General features: G+C 39.4%; 2 protein-coding genes and 1 pseudogene across 2 annotated transcripts in view; all 3 read right to left on the reverse strand.

Annotated features, from left to right (window-relative positions):
• The window catches only part of LOC142340905 (mitochondrial dimethyladenosine transferase 1-like), a 498,997-nt gene that overhangs the window by 149,183 nt on the left and 328,128 nt on the right, over positions 1-21,686 (reverse strand). The gene's annotated exons all lie outside the window — the stretch shown is intronic.
• The window catches only part of LOC142340904 (guanine nucleotide-binding protein G(I)/G(S)/G(O) subunit gamma-12 pseudogene), a 407,251-nt pseudogene that overhangs the window by 117,163 nt on the left and 268,402 nt on the right, over positions 1-21,686 (reverse strand).
• LOC142341273 (uncharacterized) lies at positions 8,893-9,927 on the reverse strand. Its single transcript, XM_075392192.1, has one exon. The coding sequence runs from the start codon at positions 9,925-9,927 to the stop codon at positions 8,893-8,895; it is 1,035 nt and encodes a 344-aa protein (XP_075248307.1).

Below are 21,686 nucleotides of genomic sequence, written 5' to 3' on the forward strand. Positions count from 1 at the left end.
AAAATCTAGAGGGCCGAACGGGATACCTCCGTGTTTTTACATAAAGACTAGCAATAGTCCCTGCAAAATCATACATTCAGTCCTTGGCATTATAAAGAGGCTGCGAAAACTTTCCGACGGCTGGTACGTTGCTGCCATAACGCCCATTTTCAAAAAAGAGACCGAAGAAAAAATGAAAACTACCCGCTTGTCTCATTATTGAACATTGATAGTAATGTTTTAGAAAAATGTTTATACATTGCCTTGAACAATCATTTTTGAAAGTTTCTAACTAAGAATCAAGGTGGACTTTCAGTAGAAGATCTGTGCAAACAAATATGCTACTGTTTCTCAGAAGAATATATGAAGCTACTGATTGCGACCCTCACTCGGTGATAATTGCTTTCTACACAAATTTTTCAAAAATTTTCGATAAAGCACCAATTTTGAATTAATTGAAGTTGATTGACATTGGGGTTGGTGGATGTTTGCTTGAAACACTAATCGACTACTTGAAACATCGACAACGATATATGCGTGTGGACAATTCAAGTTCGAAGATACTCGATATAACAAGCGGGGTATTGCAAGGGTCACTCCTAGGCCCATTGGTTTTCTGTATTTTTATTAACGATCTTCCAGATGTCCTGATGTTTTGCGAGTCCTTTATCTTCGGTGATGATCTTATAATTTTGGCTGTGCAAAAAATCTACTTCTCAGTTCAATATGATCTACATTGGATTGAGAACTGGGTAATCCTATATAAAATGTAGCTGGCAAAAGACAATTGTGCATATCTGAAATTCAGAGGTAAAGACCAACAGTACAAACTGATGAGAAATTATTTCGCAAAATCCAAGACTGTCAAAAATCTTGGTATTCAGGTGGCGGCTGATGTATCGTTGAAACAGCATATTGAAGAAAGACCAAAGAAAGCAAATAAAATTTTGTACATTTTTAAGTGAAATGTTGCTATTAAAGTAAACACGTTTGTGAAATTGGGATTATATAAGTCTCAGATTTTGGCGGTATTGCTGTATGGTATCACGTGCTTAAATGCAGGAAGAACTGAAATTCAAATTCTGGAAAATTTTCAAAAAGTAGTCAATGGATAACGGGAAATATAGATACAGAATACGAAAGGCAGCTTCGACTATTAAACATATTGACGCTACCAATGTTTATCAGGCTTAACGATCAATTGCTTGTTTCAAAAGCTCTGAATGAAGAGAATAGCAGTATCGAACTACCAGAAGCGCGCAGCGAATTCACGTTTAAAACCTCTCTAATTGCAAACCGCTTAGAAAATTTATTAAACTTATGAGAACCAGTTCAACTGAAAAACAGAATCCTACGTACAATATAGAATTCTTTCGAGAAAAAATTTTGTGAGCGAAATATTTGCACTGGGCAATTGTTCTGCGATTGTCACAACTGTAGAAGTTATTGGACGTTATTTGAATTTGATGACTGGGACTTTAGACCCTTCAGCACAACCTTGTAATTCCCCAACAACAACGCTGGCATTTTCTCGCTGCAATCGGAAGTTTTCCAGTATCTTTTCCGTGTGTGTCCCGTTGCTTCAGAGAGTTATGCACCCCCAGTTACAGAGCACAAGTCCTTGCATAGTAAATAATTGCATAAAGTTGGCGCGTGCGTCTGGGGGTTGCAAATATCATGCACCCACTAAGCGGGGAGGGGGCAAAAAACAAAAGATCCGATTTTTTTCTGATGATCCATATGATGTCTGGTAGTCCATACTGCGGTTTAATAAAGGAGCCAACATATCGTTTTTTTCCTGCACAATAAATTCTGTTGCGCTTTGGTCTTTAGAAACGGGATAAAACGGAAAGGCGCGAGGAATTAGGTTCCTGAGCAGATTCTTAAATAATTTTGCGATTCAACAAAACAGCGGTGTAGCCATAATTTCTTTGGGTCTTTCACATTATAGCCCCCCCCCCCCCAGCTTAGTGGTCAGATAACCTATAGCCCCCCCCCCAAACATGGTATTTATACCATAATTGGGGGGCTATAATTTCATGGGGGGCTATAATGGAAAAGACCCAATAGTTGATTTCCTTGATTCATGTTTGTAGTGGGAAACAGGCTTTGTCTTAAAGCTTTAACTCAACGTTGGTTCTGAAAGATACACGATATCAAACACATAAACAAATGCAGGAATAACAACAAGGAATGGTAGATTATTTATAACGACTATCAAAACATTCTCCCCCGCTAATGTTGCTCCTCGTACTTCCAAATGATCTCGTCTTTGTCGAAAGTCTCAGGAATGATGCTGCTGTCTACAGTTGAGCGTAGGCGTTCTGGCAGACGCCTTACTCTTCCACTGCGACGAGTGCTCTGGCCTGCCGGCTCCCTTGGCTTGGAAAACTTTATAACGAAGGAAAAATCCAAGAGGGGTAGTGGTAACTTTGACAAACGAACACGAAGCAAGAATCACTTTTGCAAAAAGTCGAGAATTCAGAAAAAGTTTGGTCAAACGAAAAATTTAAATCCTGCCAGCTAAGACTGGGGATGACGCACTGAAAGAAATTCAAATGTTAAAAAAACGAATGGAACTGCTTGACGGGGGTGTGCCGAAGGAGAAATTCAAAATTCGAAATTTAGAACTTTACAATGATGGAGTCAAAGTGCAGTTGGTTATACAAAATGCCCCTGCCCACTGACTAGGCTTTCTCCATATCCTCCAACTAAATACAGGAAGCTTAGTAAATATCAAAAGAAGATCAAAATTCATAAGTGCAGTTATTGACTCAAATTATAATGTTCTTTTTCTTTGCGAAACCTGGTTGAATGATGACATCAATGACTCTGATTTCTAACGATTTTCTAACGATTACCATATTTATAGAAGTGATCGGGCCATAAATGGAGATAAAAATGCACACGGAGATGCCCTCATTCTTTGATCTCAGAGCAAATGAATTGCACTCTACCCAACTCATAAGTAGCTTGTAGAAGTACACTAAATGACACTCGAGTAATTATATATGCGTTTTAAAATCCACTCATATCAAGTTCATATAGATACACAATAGAGAATTTCCAATCGCCCCTGAGAAGGATTTCTAAAAACAAACCAATTGTCATCTGTGGAGACCTTAATTTTTCAGAAGCAATCAGGAGGACACTGTTTAGTCCCAACAAGACTGAAGACAAAGTCATTGAAATGTTTGAAAAAAAACGTTTTGGCAAATTATTGACTTTCCGATATGTGGAAACAACATCTTGGATACTGCGTTCAATCAAAGTTGTCATCCATCTGCTGATACAGACACATTTTTTCCATCTACTTATGGTATAACTGACCATGAAGCCAATTGTCTATCTTTTGGAAGCCCCGATACTGAAACAAAACAAAAAATACAGAACTTTCAAAATATGGAAATGCTGATTGTGACGCTAGGAATTTTGTGAAAACATTGTTCCAGGCAATTTGTTAAATCAATATCAACAAAATGAACAAAAAATTGACAAGGTGTTTCGACGAAATTTTTGGTTTACTTGTCCTGAAAAGACACAAGGCATAGACAATCACTGGCACCTTTGATTTCCTGCGGTATTTCAAGCATAATTAATAAACTAAAGACGCAGAAACGTTTATTGGAGAATAAACCAACATCCTACAGAAAACACTTGGTTTTAAAACTGGAAAAACAAGTCACTGATTCAACTGAAGAGGGCAAAGTTGTGTACCAAGAAAAATTACTAGGATCCTGAAAGACAGACAAAATTCTAAACATCCAAAAAGCCTAAACATGTCAGCCTGTCTGCCCAAAGTCTTGATGAATAATACCAAGCAAAGTTTACTTCGATGCCATCAAGTAAATATTTTGACTGAAGTCTTTCACTCCGTGTTTTCCCTAAAAACTAATTTCAATTTGAAAGATTTCAAAGTACAGAAAATCTCTCTTACAGATTTTGACATCTTGAAGAACACAATCAGAAATATAATAGATGATGTTGATTTACAAAATCTAGAGGGCCGAACGGGATACCTCCGTGTTTTTACATAAAGACTAGCAATAGTCTCTGCAAAATCATACATTCAGTCCTTGGCATTATAAAGAGGCTGCGAAAACTTTCCGACGGCTGGTACGTTGCTGCCATAACGCCAATTTTCAAAAAAGAGACCGAAGAAAAAATGAAAACTACCCGCTTGTCTCATTATAGAACATTGATAGTAATGTTTTAGAAAAATGTTTATACAATGCCTTGAACAATCATTTCTGAAAGTTTCTAACTAAGAATCAAGGTGGTTTTTCAGTAGAAGATCTGTGCAAACAAATATGCTGCTGTTTCTCAGAAGAATATATGAAGCTACTGATTGTGACCCTCACTCAGTGATAATTGCTTTCTACACAATTTTTTCAAAAATTTTCGATAAAGCACCAATTTTGAATTAATTGAAGTTGATTGACATTGGGGTTGGTGGATGTTTGCTTGAAACACTAATCGACTATTTGAAACATCGACAACGATATATGCGTGTGGACAATTCAAGTTCGAAGATACTCGATATAACAAGCGGGGTATTGCAAGGGTCACTCCTAGGCCCATTGGTTTTCTGTATTTTTATTAACGATCTTCCAGATGTCCTGATGTTTTGTGAGTCCTTTATCTTCGCTGATGATCTTATAATTTTGGCTGTGCAAAAAATCTACTTCTCAGTTCAAGATGATCTACATTGGATTGAGAACTGTGTAATCCTATATAAAATGTAGCTGGCAAAAGACAATTGTGCATATCTGAAATTCAGAGGTAAAGACCAACAGTACAAACTGATGAGAAATTATTTCGCAAAATCCAAGACTGTCAAAAATCTTGGTATTCAGGTGGCGGCTGATGTATCGTTGAAACAGCATATTGAAGAAAGACCAAAGAAAGCAAATAAAATTTTGTACATTTTTAAGTGAAATGTTGCTATTAAAGTAAACACGTTTGTGAAATTGGGATTATATAAGTCTCAGATTTTAGCGGTATTGCTGTATGGTATCACGTGCTTAAATGCAGGAAGAACTGAAATTCAAATTCTGGAAAATTTTCAAAAAGTAGTCAATGGATAACGGGAAATATAGATGCAGAATACGAAAGGCAGCTTCGACTATTAAACACAATGACGCTACCAATGTTTATCAGGCTTAACGATCGATTGCTTGTTTCAAAAGCTCTGAATGAAGAGAAAAGCAGTATCCAACTACCAGAAGCGCGCAGCGAATTCACGTTTAAAACCTCTCTAATTGCAAACCGCTTAGAAAATTTATTAAAGTTATGAGAACCAGTTCAACTGAAAAACAGAATCCTACGTACAATATAGAATTCTTTCGAGAAAAAATTTTGTGAGCGAAATATTTGCACTGGGCAATTGTTCTGCGATTGTCACAACTGTAGAAGTTATTGGACGTTATTTGAATTTGATGATTGGGACTTTAGACCCTTCAGCACAACCTTGTAAATCCCCAACAACAACGCTGGCATTTTCTCGCTGCAATCGGAAGTTTTCCAGTATCTTTTCCGTGTGTGTCCCGTTGCTTCAGAGAGTTATGCACCCGCAGATACAGAGCACAAGTCCTTGCATAGTAAATAATTGCATAAAGTTGGCGCGTGCGTCTGGGGGTTGCAAATATCATGCACCCACTAAGCGGGGAGGGGGGCAAAAAAACAAAAGATCCGATTTTTTTCTGATGATCCATATGATGTCTGGTAGTCCATGCTGCGGTTTAATAAAGGAGCCAACATATCGTTTTTTTCCTGCACAATAAATTCTGTTGCGCTTTGGTCTTTAGAAACGGGATAAAACGGAAAGGCGCGAGGAATTAGGTTCCTGAGCAGATTCTTATATAATTTTGCGATTCAACAAAACAGCGGTGTAGCCATAATTTCTTTGGGTCTTTCACATTATAGCCCCCCCCCCCCAGCTTAGTGGTCAGATAACCTATAGCCCCCCAAACATGGTATTTATACCATAATTGGGGGGCTATAATTTCATGGGGGGCTATAATGGGAAAGACCCAATAGTTGATTTCCTTGATTCATGTTTGTAGTGGAAAACAGGCTTTGTCTGAAAGCTTTAACTCAATGTTGGTTCTGAAAGATACACGATGTCAAACACATAAACAAATGCAGGAATAACAACAAGGAATGGTAGATTATTTATAACGACTATCACAACATTCTCCCCCGCTAATGTTGCTCCTCGTACTTCCAAATGATCTCGTCTTCGTCGAAAGTCTCAGGGATGATGCTGCTGTCTACAGTTGAGCGTAGGCGTTCTGGCAGACGCCTTACTCTTCCACTGCGACGAGTGCTCTGGCCTGCCGGCTCCCTTGGCTGGGAAATGACGGGCGTTGACTCCTCACCAGTACGTGGCATGCAAACATCTTGCTGCGATCCTGGAGCCAGCGTTTCCAGCGTTTGCGCATTGTTGTCCATAATCGACGTATCCGCTATTACATCGCTTCCCTCCTGCGGCTTTTCCGGGACATTCACGGGATGAGGCAGGGAGGATCTTCGTCGAGGGTTTGGCACCACGCTGCCGCGAGATAACATGGACGATGAAACTGTGTCGACTGCTCCATTACGCCACCTAATTCTCGTAAATTGATTGTTTATTGGCTCCACAACTTCTGCAGGCTGAACTATCGGGTCGCCTTTGTTGCGAACAAAACTCTTGACATACACGGGGTGACCCGGTGCCAGCCATGAAGGGAGATTCCATTTGGCAGGCGCCCTGCGTTTGAAACCAAAAAACCGCTCGTGAGGTGTTTCTTGTGTAGATGTACAAATGAGTGCTCGGATTGACGCCAGCACATCAGGCAGTATATCTTTCCACCGATCGGGTTGCAGACCGCGAGAATGGAGTGTACAGACGACGCCCTTCCAAACCGGTCCATTAAGGCGCTCACATTGGCCGTTGCCTTTGGGGTTATACGGTGTGGTTCGGGAGTGTGCGATACCCGTATCGGCGCAGAATTTATCGAAGTCGGCTGACATAAACTGTGTCCCCCTATCTGAGTGAATGAAGCCCGGTGTTCCACAAAGTGAGAAGATTGACTTGAGAGACCTTATGACTGACTGTGCACAAATATCCTTTAAAGGTATTGCGAACGGAAAACGACTGTACTCATCAATTACAGTGAGAAGATAGCGATTTCCAGCTGGGGACATTGATTTTGGTTCTACCAAATCAATGCTAATACGTTCGAACGGCCGAGTAGCCTCTATAATATGAGCTTTCTCGGGACGGTAGAACTTAGGCTTCCATTCGAGGCAGGTGGGACACTCAGAGCAAGACTGTCGTACTTCGTTCAAAGTAAATGGTAATTTGTGTTGACTGACGTACTCCCACATTCTTGAAATTGCAGGATGGCACAAGCGTCTGTGAAAGTTGTCCACTGTGCCGGAATTATCAATTGACGCAATGCGTGAGAGTGCATCCGCTGCGATGTTCTCTGACCCCTTCTTATACTCAATTCCATATGACAGTGTGGAGAGTTCTAATCGCCACCGCATCAGCCTGTCATTCTTAACCTTGGACTTATTGCGAGAGAAGATAAAAGCAACAGCCTCTTGGTCCGTTTGAATCAAGGTATGGTAAGCTCTCATGTATGGCATCCACTTACGGCTACACTCCACAATGGCCAATGCTTCACGTTCCGCTGCTGACTGTTTACGTTCCCCAGAACTGAGAGAGCGCGAAAAGAAAGCAATGGGCTGCGAGTCTTGCGTGAGCGTTCCTCCTATCGCCGTTCCTGAAGCGTCTGTCGTCATAATGAGCGGCGAACCAGGTTTAGGAACAGCCAATACCGACTTCGCTATAGCATCTTTCAGTTTCCCTATAGCCTTGAACGCAGACTCTGGAAGAGGCAGAAGGCCTGCATTGAAAGCGTCCAGGAGCGGTCGGACTTTGTCCGAGTAATGCGCAATCCACTTCGCGTTGTAGGCAAAGAATCCAATGAGCCTGTGAAGTTCCTGCTTAGTGGCCAGTAACGGATAGTCCATAAGTGTCTTGAGTCTCTCAGGGTCAGGCCGCTTTGTACCCTTTTCCAGAATATGGCCAAGCAACGAAATTCGTTGTATGTTGAACAGACACTTGTCTTTGTTGAGTGTGATTCCGTATTTCTTCACTGTTAATATAAACCTCTCCAGATTACGGTCATGCTCCTCTTGAGTTGCCCCCGAAATAATAACATCATCCAGATAGGCTCGTGTCTTTTCTAGCTTCTCCTTGCGAATGATAGAATCGATCACTCGTTGAAAAACAGGAACTGGGTTAGTTAGCCCAACAGCAAGTCGAGTGAACTGATACAACGCTCCATTTGCTTCGAAGGCTGTGAATGGACGATCTGATTCCTGAATAGGTACTTGATGATAGGCAGATTTCAGGTCCACGCGAGAGAAATATTTGCCCTTTGCAGCTCCGTCGAGTTTTGTCTCCACTTCCGGGAACGGGTATCCATCGGGTTCCGTATAACGATTTATCGTTTCTGAATAGTCTATAACCATACGCGGCTTTGATCCACGTCTAAACACAAATGCTTGGGCCCGCCATGGCGACGACGAAGGCTCTATGATGCCAGCTTCTAGTAGGCGATCGATCTCTTGAGTAAGATATTCTTGGTTCTCTTTACTCGATAGTTGTGATTGGTTTGGCCCTTTGCTTGGTTATGGTTGAGAAGAGAATCGGTATTTCAATGTCCAATGCTGGGAACATAGCTGCAGCGTGTGTGCCCTGAGCTGCTTTCGAGAATGAGACGGGGCCACGATCCCCCTTTGTTTCCAGCTGTACCACTGAGTGTTGCCCGAGAAGATCCATGCCGATTATGATATCTGCAAGAAGACTCTTGGCAATTTTAAGACGAGTGGGGTAGGTTTCCGCGTTCACTTGCATCGTCAGATCGATATGGCAAATTGCAGATCGATATACCAAAGTATTGGTAATTTGGTCTTGTCTGCAAGTTGAGTAGCGGATGCTGTCATAGTTATTTTACCGTCACACTGACGTGCAGCTTCGTAGGAAATGAATGACTCCGATGCTCCAGAGTCAACAAGTCCGAGAAATTCCTTCTTCCCAACCTTCACCAAAGCGTAGAAGGCATCGGAGCTTCCTCCGCCCGCGAGAAGTACCGACGACAGTGCCGAAACGGATGATTCTTCTGGCTGAGCTTCTTGTGTTACTGCCAGCTGGCTCCGACAAGCAGTCGCCCAATGTCCTTTCTTTTGGCATTTATGACAACTGTCGTTCCGAGCTGGGCAGTTTCGTCGCGGATGGCCACGAAGTCCACAAAACTGGCATTTATTTCGAACTTGTCCTCCTTCATTGACAGTACTAGTTGGCGGTCGACCTGTGGCGCACAACTCTGATGCCGCCTCCGAAGATGGCACAGACGAGTCCAGTCCTTCAGTTCCACGAAAACTTCGGTTGTAGTCTGATGACAGTTCAATAGCGCTTGCAAGTGAAATGCAATTCTCCAGAGTTGCATCTTCGTCCGTTTGCTCCAGAAGTCGCATGCGAATGATATCCGATTTCACGCCCGCAAGGAGGGCGTCCCGAATCAGGAGCTGTTGATGTTCCTGAATATTGACGGCTTTGCATTCGCACTTTTGCAGTAGAATTTTCAATCTATTGATGAAATCCGAAATAGACTCATCCGATTTCTGACGGCATGAGAGGAGCTGATGACGGGCATATATGATCCTAGTGGGTTTCTTGAAGTGCTTGTCCAGTATGGAAATGGCCTCGTTGTATGAAGGAGCGTGTTCCAAGATGGCAAAAAAATCCGAACCCACATGCGAAATCAAAAAAGTCAGTTTGTGTTCGTCTTCTGTGATTTCGTTGATATCCAATCCCTTGGAGAAACAGTCTTTCCACCAGCGCCATTGTTCTGGAGTCGGACTTGAAGGAAGTTGTGGCGGCTTGAACTTCATGGCATTCACAACGTCGAGTTAAATTGTAGTGGAAAACAGGCTTTGTCTTAAAGCTTTAACTCAACGTTGGTTCTGAAAGATACACGATATCAAACACATAAACAAATGCAGGAATAACAACAAGGAATGGTAGATTATTTATAACGACTATCACAACAATGTTGAACAAAAATGAGCTGACAAGCTAACCGTTCTTGACCCGCTTGTATTATAATTACGGAGAGCCGACGGTGGCTATAACTCCTCGCCAATGCTAGTAAGCTCAGAAATGCAGCAATGATGAGTAGCTGATTTGATTTTGCCGAACATGGATGGTTTTTAGGGGCCTTTCCCATTATACCCCCCCACGAAATTCTAGCCCCCAATATGGTATAATTACCATTATTAGTGGGTGGGGGCTATAGGTTATCTGACCACAAAGCTGAGGGGGGGGGCTCTAATGGGAAATACCCGTTTTTAGTTCAAGTTTCAGAACTTATGTCAGAATCGCAAGCTACGAAGCTGAACATAGAGCCTATTGTGCCATCTGTTGGCCTGACTCATGTGGAAGATATAGCGCAGTATGTTCTCTGCAAGCCAAAGATTTTGCCAATGAAGAGTGTAACTCTTGAGAAGCTTGAGCAAATGCAGAAGGAAGCACTTATGGAGGCAAAAGCTCAAAGAAAAGCAGATCTAGAGGCAGAAGCGTCTTCAGCTTTTTAATTTAGCAATTTTCTAGCTTAGTATATTGTATCTTGTAATTTTGGACATAGGGACATATGAGTTAATTAATTGTAAATATATTGTTGGTCTTTCTTGATACTGGAAAGTCAAATTAAAGTCTGGTTTGGCCGCTAAATTGTATATAATTTTTTCAACTTGTGTTAATCGAGTTACTGTTTTTTCTGATTGAAAGAGCTTTTTCCTTAAACTCTCGCATGTATTTGCATATTGCAAGAAAATCTAATTATAGTTTGACGAACATTACTTTTAAGATAACCTGCTGCACAGTTCAAAAGTTTTTTTGAAAACAAAAACTAATTAAAGAAATGGCACTCGCCAACACTGGGTAAATATTGGCTGGCCAGGGGCCCTCCCAGCTTAATGTCTTCATAAAGTATTTCGTATTGTACAAATCTATCAATAAAATGAATATTTTTTACACATTAGCTGAGAAAAATGTAATACAAATGACAGACAGTACTAGAACACAAACCACTAATAGCAAAAGGAGAGGAGTCAAACTAACAGCCTCTTTTCTCCAACAACAGCTCCTATTGAAGCATCAACAATATCGCGCCACCTAAGTGTCCATGACCCTCGAATGCCCAGGATGGAACTCCACAGGAGAGCCAAGATGGTTTTGTCCTTGGATATGATGTCAGCGTAGATGTCCTCTTTGCGCGCAGAGAGCTTCGATACCAGCTGTTTCAGCGCTTTTGGAGCCGATGGGCCAGCTCCACCAGTGCATGTGAACCAAATGTTTATTTCTCAACATCAATTACTCTTTGTTGATATATGATCTGTTTAATAGATTCTCGATACTCATAAGCTTCGCTACTGCTTAGGGCAATTTTTTGCTAGCTGGTTGAGAATTTTAACATCAAAGTGTGTTTTATCGAACTGGGACTCCCCAAGTCCATTGGCCTTGATGTCTGATTTTGCACCATTATCAGTAGTTATTGATTTAAGAGCAAAGGTTTCCCCTAGCCACTGCTGAAGATGAGGTTCGATCTCGACATCATGACAGACATCACTAAACAAATTCGTAAAAGAACCGCGAAGTTCACTGTGTCTAATGTGGATGTATCCTCATTTTGGAAAGTGGAGGGCATGTGCCAGAGTCATGTTTTCATTGCATGCGCATACTGTCACCTTTACTGGGTGCCAACCTCAGCGAAGAGCAATGCCATCCCGAAACTCGCTTTTTGTTAGGTCTAATTGATATCTCGTCAATGATATAGCGATCAACCAGCTTGATGCTCATTTTAAATTAGCTAAGTCAAATGAGCTACTCTCGTTATTATTCAATTCGCTCATATTTCATTTAGCATATCGTAGTTCAAAACTAGTATGCGAACGATGGTAACGCTGTCGGCTCTTGGTAACCTGAAAAAAAATTTGTCTTGTTGGAAAAACATGGCCTTGGTTTTGGTTCTCATCTTACCAAGTGCCCTGTTAATACCAAAGAAAACCTTTTTGGACAAGCGCAGCAGATGTTTGTAAATGAAGAAGTGGAAATAAATGACAGCTGTAGAGTATTATGTGGTGTTATAGGTTCTGATAATGCAAAAAAGAAATTTCTAGGGAGATCTGTAAGACAGCAGAAGTGTTTAATAAGAAGCTGGACGTTCATGCCAATGTTTCACCCCATGATTGTTTAAAATTGTTGACGTCATCGGTTTAGATTAAATTGACGTTAGCTTGTGCAACCCCTAATATTGAAGACTTTTTAAAAGAATGTGAGAAATCAATCAACGAGGAGCTGTCACCGAATCTAGTAAAGTATGCCGTCTACAATCGAAAATAAGCAGCGGAAAATCGTATTTGAACTGAAAAAGGGAAAGAGCTTGATATCGAATGGAAAAAGACAAGTTTAAAGAGCGAATTGAATAAGAGCATTATTCGCTCACTTGACTTATCTAGTTAGAAATGATCATCAAGCTGGTTGAGCGCTATCCCATTGAAGCGATGATGCAGACACATGAGATATAATGAACTTAGCTACTCGTTTGTGAATCTGTGATGTCTGTTATGATGTTGATGGAACCTCATCTACAGCAGTTGCTAGGGGAAACCTTTGCTCTTAAATCAACGACTACTGATAATGATACAGAAGTAGACACCAAGGCCAATGGACTTTCGGAGTGTCAGCTCAAAAAACACACTTCAATGTAAAATTTTTCAACCAAAGAAAAAAAATTGCCCTGAAAGCATTAGCGAAGCCTATGAGTATCGAAATTCTCTTAAAATGATTAAATATCAAAAAAGAGTAATTGATGTTGAGAAAGCAACATTTTGTCCACTTATGTTTGCTGGTGGAGCTAGCCCCAAATGATCTCTGCGTGAAAAGAGGACAACTACGCTGTCATCATACCATATCTAACTACGAAAACCAGCTTGGCTCTCCTAAGGAGTTCCATCCTCGGCATTCGCGGGTCTAGAACACTTTCACATTTTTCTCAACTGATGTTAGAGAGAGAGAGAGAGAGGTCGTCTAAAAACAGCAACTGTTATTGGAATACTGATAGTTTTCTAAACGGATGCAATGAAGTAATGCACAAATATTTTTTATAGGTCGAACCGTCAATTCTCTGATGGGTTGAATGAGCTCGTAGCTCAATAATAATAGTAACAAAGGGTTTAGAACTAAAGTTCCATTTGTTCACTCAATACTCGGTAATTTAAATGTTCGAGCTTGATATTTCGGTAAGCAAAAGAGTTTCTTGAATTCTCTGCAGTTGTTACAGTCTCATAGGACGCGCTACATGCATTGATCTGATCCTTTTTTTAAAGGTATAAAACCGTTTACAGAGCTCCAACAGTTGGACCAATAAGGATGTCGTTTTCAAAAAATTATTTTAAAAGATTGGAAAAATGGCAGGCTGCAAAACAGTAACTTGATTCATGCGTTTTGCAACACTTGTGGCAGACAATTTGGTGTCATTTTCTGTCTTTGATTTCCAATTTCAGTCATAGGGGCATGACTTTGCCACTCTTTTTCATCTTTGGCACATGAATATTTGCAAAGAACAGGACGTGAAGAGACAGAAGGAGTCAGATTTAAACAAATTCTGTTTGTAGGATTTGTACCTGTGGCTTTCCGTGAAAATACATGGCACCGCTTTTCGTTACTAACTTTAAACAATCGTCAGATGCCTTTGAGATTGTTTCGAGAGAATTGGAGTCATATCTCAGAATTGTTACAACGTATGGTAGAAGCTTTTTTCCTGGTCAGAAATATTGTTTTTGAAGCATTCCGTTTTAGCAGCAGAAAAAAGCGTTCAATGCTTTTTTGCTCTCCTTTGCAGAGACCAAGATAGTTTGTCACTAATATAGCTTTCCAGATCCTTCATGACTTTTTTCTGGAAGCTACAGATCGGTAAAATTGGGACTGTGCCTTCAATACAGTTACTTGCTTCTGGTTAGTTTCGTTGACATGAAATTGACAACAATTATAGTTTTCTAAAATTTACGTGTGACAGGTGCATCACCAAAGTTTTCTAATCTGTAAATATCAACATATTATGTAATCACATTCTGCTCTGAAGACATTTATGCTTTCTTAGAACAGTCAGTAGAACGCACATCAAGGTAAAACTCGCTTGTTTTACCGTCATCGTGCAGAGAGAACCAGTTGTACTGCAACCGTTAATTATTCCCTCGGAGGTAACGATAGAGACTGCATTTTTCATTGTGTTTGAAGATTGTTTTGATCTTCTAAATTATGCCTAATAGCGATTTTGTTTGTTTTATTAAGAGTTCTATGATGGAGATAAATGGTTTTTAATATAAATGCCAGTTTGGGTTGATAACTCTGAGGCGAGAATTTTTATTGGCCGTTCTTTGAAAAAACGAACATTGGTTTAAGTTGCTTGGGAAACATAACTTGAAACCTAAATACGCTGTCTAATTAAACTAAAGTGTAGGTTACGTTTGGTTGATGACTAGACTTAAGTTACAATAATTTTATCATTGTATGCTTTTTGTTTTGTTTTTGATCGGGTGTGAGACTAATATCTTGTTAGTGAGATATATTTGAAGAAATTCTTGTTTTGATTAATGGTTGAACGTGCTAATGAATAGTTTAAATCGCTAAAATACGAACTTATGTAACTATATATCTCAATGTAACAAGACACATTAAATCAAATCCCATAAAAAGCATACAATGAGAAGTGAAATGGAACTTATAAGTCCAATTGTTAACCAAACTGCGCTAATGAATTCTTTTTGCTCCATTTTCTGGTCGCACGCAGTTGAGTTACTTCGCGGCACATTAACATAACACCACGGGTCAATTAAATCGTAGTATAAGTGAGCCATATCTATTGTGAGAAAAAATATCGAAAAATAAATGGTAGAACTTTTTACTAAGTTTTTTTTTGTCAGACAAGACTGATTCAGACACGTCTACCTCGTGTAGTATCAGTTATGGACACATTTTGGCCTGTGTGGCATATTTTCCTCAATTTTTTTTATCAATAATAAGTATTTATTATCGTTTCCGACAGCATGCAGCTTTTTAGAGGATAACACGGATTTGCAATTTTATTTTTTTTTCTTTAACATGGTGTCTACAATTCGAATACATAATTAATTGCAGCGAAGAGGTTTGAAGACGCAATTTTAGCTATTTTAATCAGCCTTGTAAATTATTTTTGCCATTTTTTTCTGTTCCACTTTTTGAGTTCTTGACAACCCAGAAAAAAATGTTGACTTGAGATCTTGTAATTCGGCAATTGTTTGACTCTTTTAGAAATATTGAAATGGTTGTAAAGATAACTCATCTCAGACTTCAAAAATGAAAATGTTTTTTCCGTTGCAACCACATACTTCAAAGTATTGATTTATTGGGCGACTTTAAGAATACAAACAAATTTTAGAAACAAAAAGTTGAATGTTTTTTTTCTGACGAATTTCCAAGCCGTTCTTTCTTTTTTAAAAATCCACTATTTACAGCTTTAATATCTGCGTCACTAACTTGAGTGGTTAAATTTGCGTCACCAGCAAGAGTAGTTCGGATTGTATTGGGGATCAGTTTGATTATTAATAGCCGCCGTCAGCCTCTCATCGGCTATTTTTTAGGCGCTCTCCTTTTATTTAGTTTGCTTTACTTTTTGATCACGTTTTTCGTTTTACATAGGTCATGCATGATTTTCAAGCTTGACTTCTGACATACTTCACTCACTGTTTCGCTTGAATGTATTTTGAATTCTTTCACGTATTGAATTACGCAATGTTGTTAATACGGTCAAAGTCAAAAGAGCAAAATCAAAAGAAACGGGATAAAGATACAGCGAGGTCATTAAGTCAAAATGCATTAGGTTATCAATTTTCATTAAAGCGATTGCTGGCGGGCGTTATTATTATGGTTAATAGCCTTCAGTTTAGAAGATGAATTAAGTGGAATTATAGAATCACTTTGTCACTTAAAAAATTCTGACAATTCTATCTCATTTCTTTTGTTTTTGTGGTGGAGAGCCTGGACATATGAAACCAAGTATAACACCTACTACTATAAACTCGATTAAACTATATTATTAGTATTATCATTCCTCATGGAATGCATCAACCTTGTTACGCTAGATCTTGTTATATTGAAGCAGTAAACTTCATTGCTATGAACTTAATCTTTTCGTTGTACTTTCATGTTAAAGTGGTAATCCTTACGGACAGGTACTTTCTGTCACATAAGCTATGTGTTATCGTTGCGAGAAAAAAGCCAAGCGCTTTTTGCCAAATTTTGTAGAGAACAGTCTGAATTGACTTTTCGCAACTGATCTTTTGACCGCTAGTATTTCATTACACAACATGGCGCAGTCAGCACTCACACGATCCTCGATGGGCGCAGCTCTTTTTTGGTAAAAAGGCGCACAACCCACAACATGGGAAAAGTGGATAATCACAACAAAACTAGCCATTTCGGCAAAAGAGAACATACAAGTAGAAAAACTATTGCGACCTAAACCCACAGCAGAAGAACTAGATTACCAACAGGAACCGCTATACGAACCAGCACCTCCAGATGAAACGACAGCAGAGAAAAGACAGAGAGAACAACAAAATATAAAAAGAAAGATGGACTGGAAAAATCAATGCCAAGCAGTAGAGGACCAAGGTCCAATGATGGACAACTCCAAATGGGACGAAATCGACAACAAGGTAAAAAGCCTAATTATACCTATCACTCGGAACAGAAGGAACAAATATATTTCACCAACGCAACCTACACACAGACTTAGCAAAATGCACCACAGACGCACTAGTAATACAACTACAGGACACATTCAAAGAAATAAGAAACGAAACATTCGACAGATTCCAATTTATCCGATGCACACAAAACCCAGGCGACTCACTAGAGCAATTCCACTCCAGAATAAAGCAAAAAGCAGCATTCTGAAACTGGGAAGATCTAGAAGACAGCTTAGTAAAAAGCATCTTCATACAATAATGTCAAATCCACAGATCCAAATGGATCTACTGTCAGAAGACAGAGATCCACTAGAAACACTACACTATGCAATTACAAGAGAAAGAGGACAAGAAAATCAACAACGCATAAGCAGCACACACGCACAAAATCCAAATGGATCAGGAATTAACCTAATACAAAGAACACAACAAACAGCAAGAAGAAGCATATTACCCACACCGCCAAACAACAACAACAAAATACCAGACTGCTGGAAATGCAGGTACAACTTCATTAAAGGACATCTAGACAACTGCCCCGCGAAAAACACAATATGTAACATTTGCAAGAAAATATGGCACTATGCAAAAGTCTGCAGATCTGACATACCACCAAGAAAATTGGAAATACAAAATACACAAAGAAACAGCCAAAACTACAACTACAATAGAACCCAACAACCGAACAACACGCAACAACAAGCAAACACAGGAAGGGTACGCAACATCCAACAAACAATTCCAGAAAATGAACCAATCCAAGAGGAAGAAGAAACAGAAACCATCGACCCCGAAAGCACTTGATATATTAGAGAAATAATGGAAGATTGGAGCTCCATAAACTTCATACAATCGCTAAACTTCACAACGTTCCAAAAAAGACCTAAACAAAAACCAACAAGGAGAATTCTGGATACAAACAAAAAGCAATGATTAGGAGATCAACTGGCTGGTAGACACTGGCAGCCCACGATCATTCATTTCACGACGTACAGCACAATATTTAACAAAGAAACTAGGCCACAAAATAATCAATAAAGACAAACATCGGAGAGTTCAGATGCTTCAACAACAACAAAATACAGGTGGATTACACAATCCAACTGGATCTCGAGACTGGCAACACAACAGCACAAAACTGCCAAATACTAGTTGTCCCTCAAAACAGTAAACCTCCTAGGCAGACACCCTTCAAAATCTCGGAATCGAACTAACCTACACAACACCAGATGAGAGAATACAAAATATACAATCGGTACAAAACAACATTGCAAATGGGTATTCCAAAAATACCCACACCTCTGCACCAGAATTGGAAAATCAAAAAACCATATAGCAAAATCCACATTCCACCATACATTTCACTCAACAAAACACAAAGGAAGAAAAGTACCACTCCATCTAATAGATAAAGTAGAAAGAGAACTAAAAAAACTTATAAAAGACAAGCAATTAATAAAATTAGATAAATGTTTGTATGAATACTTCATTAGCCCCGTGGTAATCACCGTAAAACACGACAAATCCATCAAAATAGCACTAGACTCGAAAACACTAAACGAAGCTATCCATAAAAACAAATACCAAATGCAAACCATTGACCAGCTAATAGACACAATAGCATGCAAAATCAGCGAACTTAAACAAAAAGCAGGAACCCTCTACTTTTCAAAAATAGACCTAAAATACGCATATAGCCAAGTACCTCTACATGAAGACAAACAAAAACAGTTACTTCAATTTACTAGGAGGAAATGCTACAGGAACATATAGATTCATAAACGGCTTCTATTGACTAACAGATATGCCGGCAACATTCCAAATAATCATGGATTTCACACTTGCAAACATAAACTCAGCACACGCATTCCTAGATGATATAATAATCATAAAAAAAGGATCACTTACAAACCACGAAACAAAGAACTAAACAAAGTACTCGCCCCATTAGATAAAGAAAACCTGGCAATAAGCCTACATAAATGCGAGTTTGTGGTTACAGAAATAACATGGTTAGGATACAAAATAAATCCAGATGGAATCATACCAACAACAAGAAAAACGGAATCAATCATAAAATTGGACCCACCTAAACCAACTCAGACCACTAATGGGAAGTATACACCATCTACAAAAAATCATGCCCAACCTGTCACAAATATCAGCCCCACTCCGACCATTACTCTCACACAAAGAAAAAATAAAAAATAGCAAACTAGACTGGAACGAAGAACACACAAAATCATTCAATCAAATAAAAAACAAACAAATAATAGGAAACAAGCATTTCGATACCAACCGCATAACAAGGAAGTGTTAGGAGCTTGTCTAGAACAGAAACACGACAACGGGTCGCACCCCATAGCATATGCAGGTAGATTCCTAAACACGAATGAACAAAAATATAGCATAAATGAACTCGAGTTACTATCAGTAGTATGGTCATTAGAACACTTCAGATACTACTTATGCGGATCACGTTTTACACTCCAAACGGATCACCAATTCCTACTATCGGCACTAAAAGACAATAAGGGAAACAAAACATATCAAAGCAGACTAACCAGATGGGTAGACTAACTTTTACCATTCAACTTTTCTGCAGAACACATTGCTGGCAAAAATATGGGATTCGCAGATTATTTTAGTAGACATCCCACTTCAGCAGCGATACCAATTTCAGAAGGAGACGAAGATTTCGTCATAAATTTAATCGATTCATTTAAATTTATGCTAAAGAAAGCAGACAAAATTTCATCCAATGGGATCACAGCAAGTACACCAGTTCAAAATGACGTAATACAGACAATCGAGCGAAAATAAACAGAGCAACACGCTTTTAGCCATTCGCGTAACACAAAACAGTCGCAGTCGGTTAATCCGTTAATCGTTAATGTTTGTACAAGAAGTAAACCCAACGTAAATACAATTGACCAAAAGATTACTAAAGATTTCGTGGCCCAAACAGAAAAGATATGTCATCAATAGAACGCGTGGACACCCCACAAAATAACCCCTCAATTATTTATTCAACTACAGCCCCCCCCCCCACAGGCATTACCATTGGCACTCAAACAGACAGTAACTCAAACTTAGGACTAGGACTAAAACCACTTAACCCCCACATTGTAAAAAATCTTTTCGACGACCTTACCATCGAAAATTCCCCAGACTACTTACTCAACTTACATAAGGTACTTGCAGAGGCATTCATAGCCGAAGCTATCAAAAATGATTCCACTAGTAACAAAATTCTCAGACTTATAGAGCTGCAAGACTGGACTGCAATTTAAAAATTTTCAAAGTATTGGTATAGTCTCCGCAAAGAGTTATCTGTTAATCCAGATGGATGCATACTTTACGACGGCAAATTATATATACCCACACAACTCAGAAAGACAGTCATAGGTTCCATTCACAAAACACATCCTGGCCAAGCCGGAATGATTTATCCAGCTCAACTTGCGTGGTACCCCCAAATACACCGAGACGTTGTCGCGTTAGCCCAAAGATGTAAACAGTGCACAAGGACAGGTAAAATATAAAACCTATCATTCCGAAAAACAAACACTTAGAACTACCACCATTTTCCGAACCAAACGAAGAAGTCCAAATGAACTTCACAGGTCCCTTAACTAATAACAACAAAGACACAAACATATTAGTAACAGTAGCCTCATACTCCAGATATCCCCACGCAGAAACATACAATTACTGCGACACAGAGACAGCTATAAGCTACCTAAAAGAATAAATAAAATTTCACGGAATACCGAGATCACTAAGGTGCGATCAAGCACAAGCATTCAAAGCAAAAAACTTTTCTGGAAAGATAACAACATAAAACTAATTCTTGCCCCCACAGGAGATCATAGGGGCACGTGAATGGTCGAAAGACTTATCCAAACAATAAAAAGGCGACTAGCAGCAATAAACATAGATACCAACTGGTCAAAAGAAACACTCGCAAACAGAATATCGGCAATAATAGAAAACATAAAACTCATTCCAAACACAACAAAAATCACTCCATTTGAAGCACATTTCGGCAGAAAACCAAACACACAAACAAGCGACTTAGTACACACACCCAAACAAGAAAAATCTCACAGACAATAATATAAATGAATTCTATTTAGACAAAAAGATCCTCAGACGCCCGATGCTGGACCAACAATCCATGTGGAATTTCTGACTCAGAACCGAACCTGGATATCCAATACAACACCCCAGAAGACTCAGAAGCAGAATCAGACACAATTCTCCTAGCAAGACAAGTGCAAAATAAACGTAAGCAAATATCACCGATTAAGATAACACCCGGTAAACTAAGCATAACATTCGGAGATAAGACCTCCGTACTAATAAATAAAAGAAAAAAAATAGCTAGAAAAACATTAATGAGAAGAGCACCAGAACCAAGAGGAACATTAAAACCATTATGGAATATAATTCCAGATGGAACCATAACTGACTATACACCAACCACAATTTCAATCGACACACATAACTGAACTAACACACGAATTCGGAAAAGCGACTTAGCCATTGCAACAGAAACATCAAAAACCTACACCACCACAAACACGAGAATCCAAACCACGACTAATGCACTTCGTTGCATGTAAGACGGTGCGCGAATACAATAGTAATAGAGAAAAAATGTTTAAATTCTGTTTAGAAGAAAAGAAGCAACTCCAAAGGGAAGCCTAACAGAGAAGTCCTGGTAAACATGGAACAAAACAGACCACGCGAGGAAATGCCAGGAACCTCGTCTACATCGTACAGACAGGCCACACATTACCATGCAGAACCATCATCTAAGGCAACCCATGAAACCGGACAAACAAGAAAGCAGGCAA

The sequence above is a fragment of the Convolutriloba macropyga genome, chromosome 6 (genome assembly GCF_964194025.1).
Source record: "Convolutriloba macropyga chromosome 6, txConMacr16.3, whole genome shotgun sequence".
NCBI classification, from domain to species: Eukaryota; Metazoa; Xenacoelomorpha; order Acoela; family Convolutidae; genus Convolutriloba; species Convolutriloba macropyga.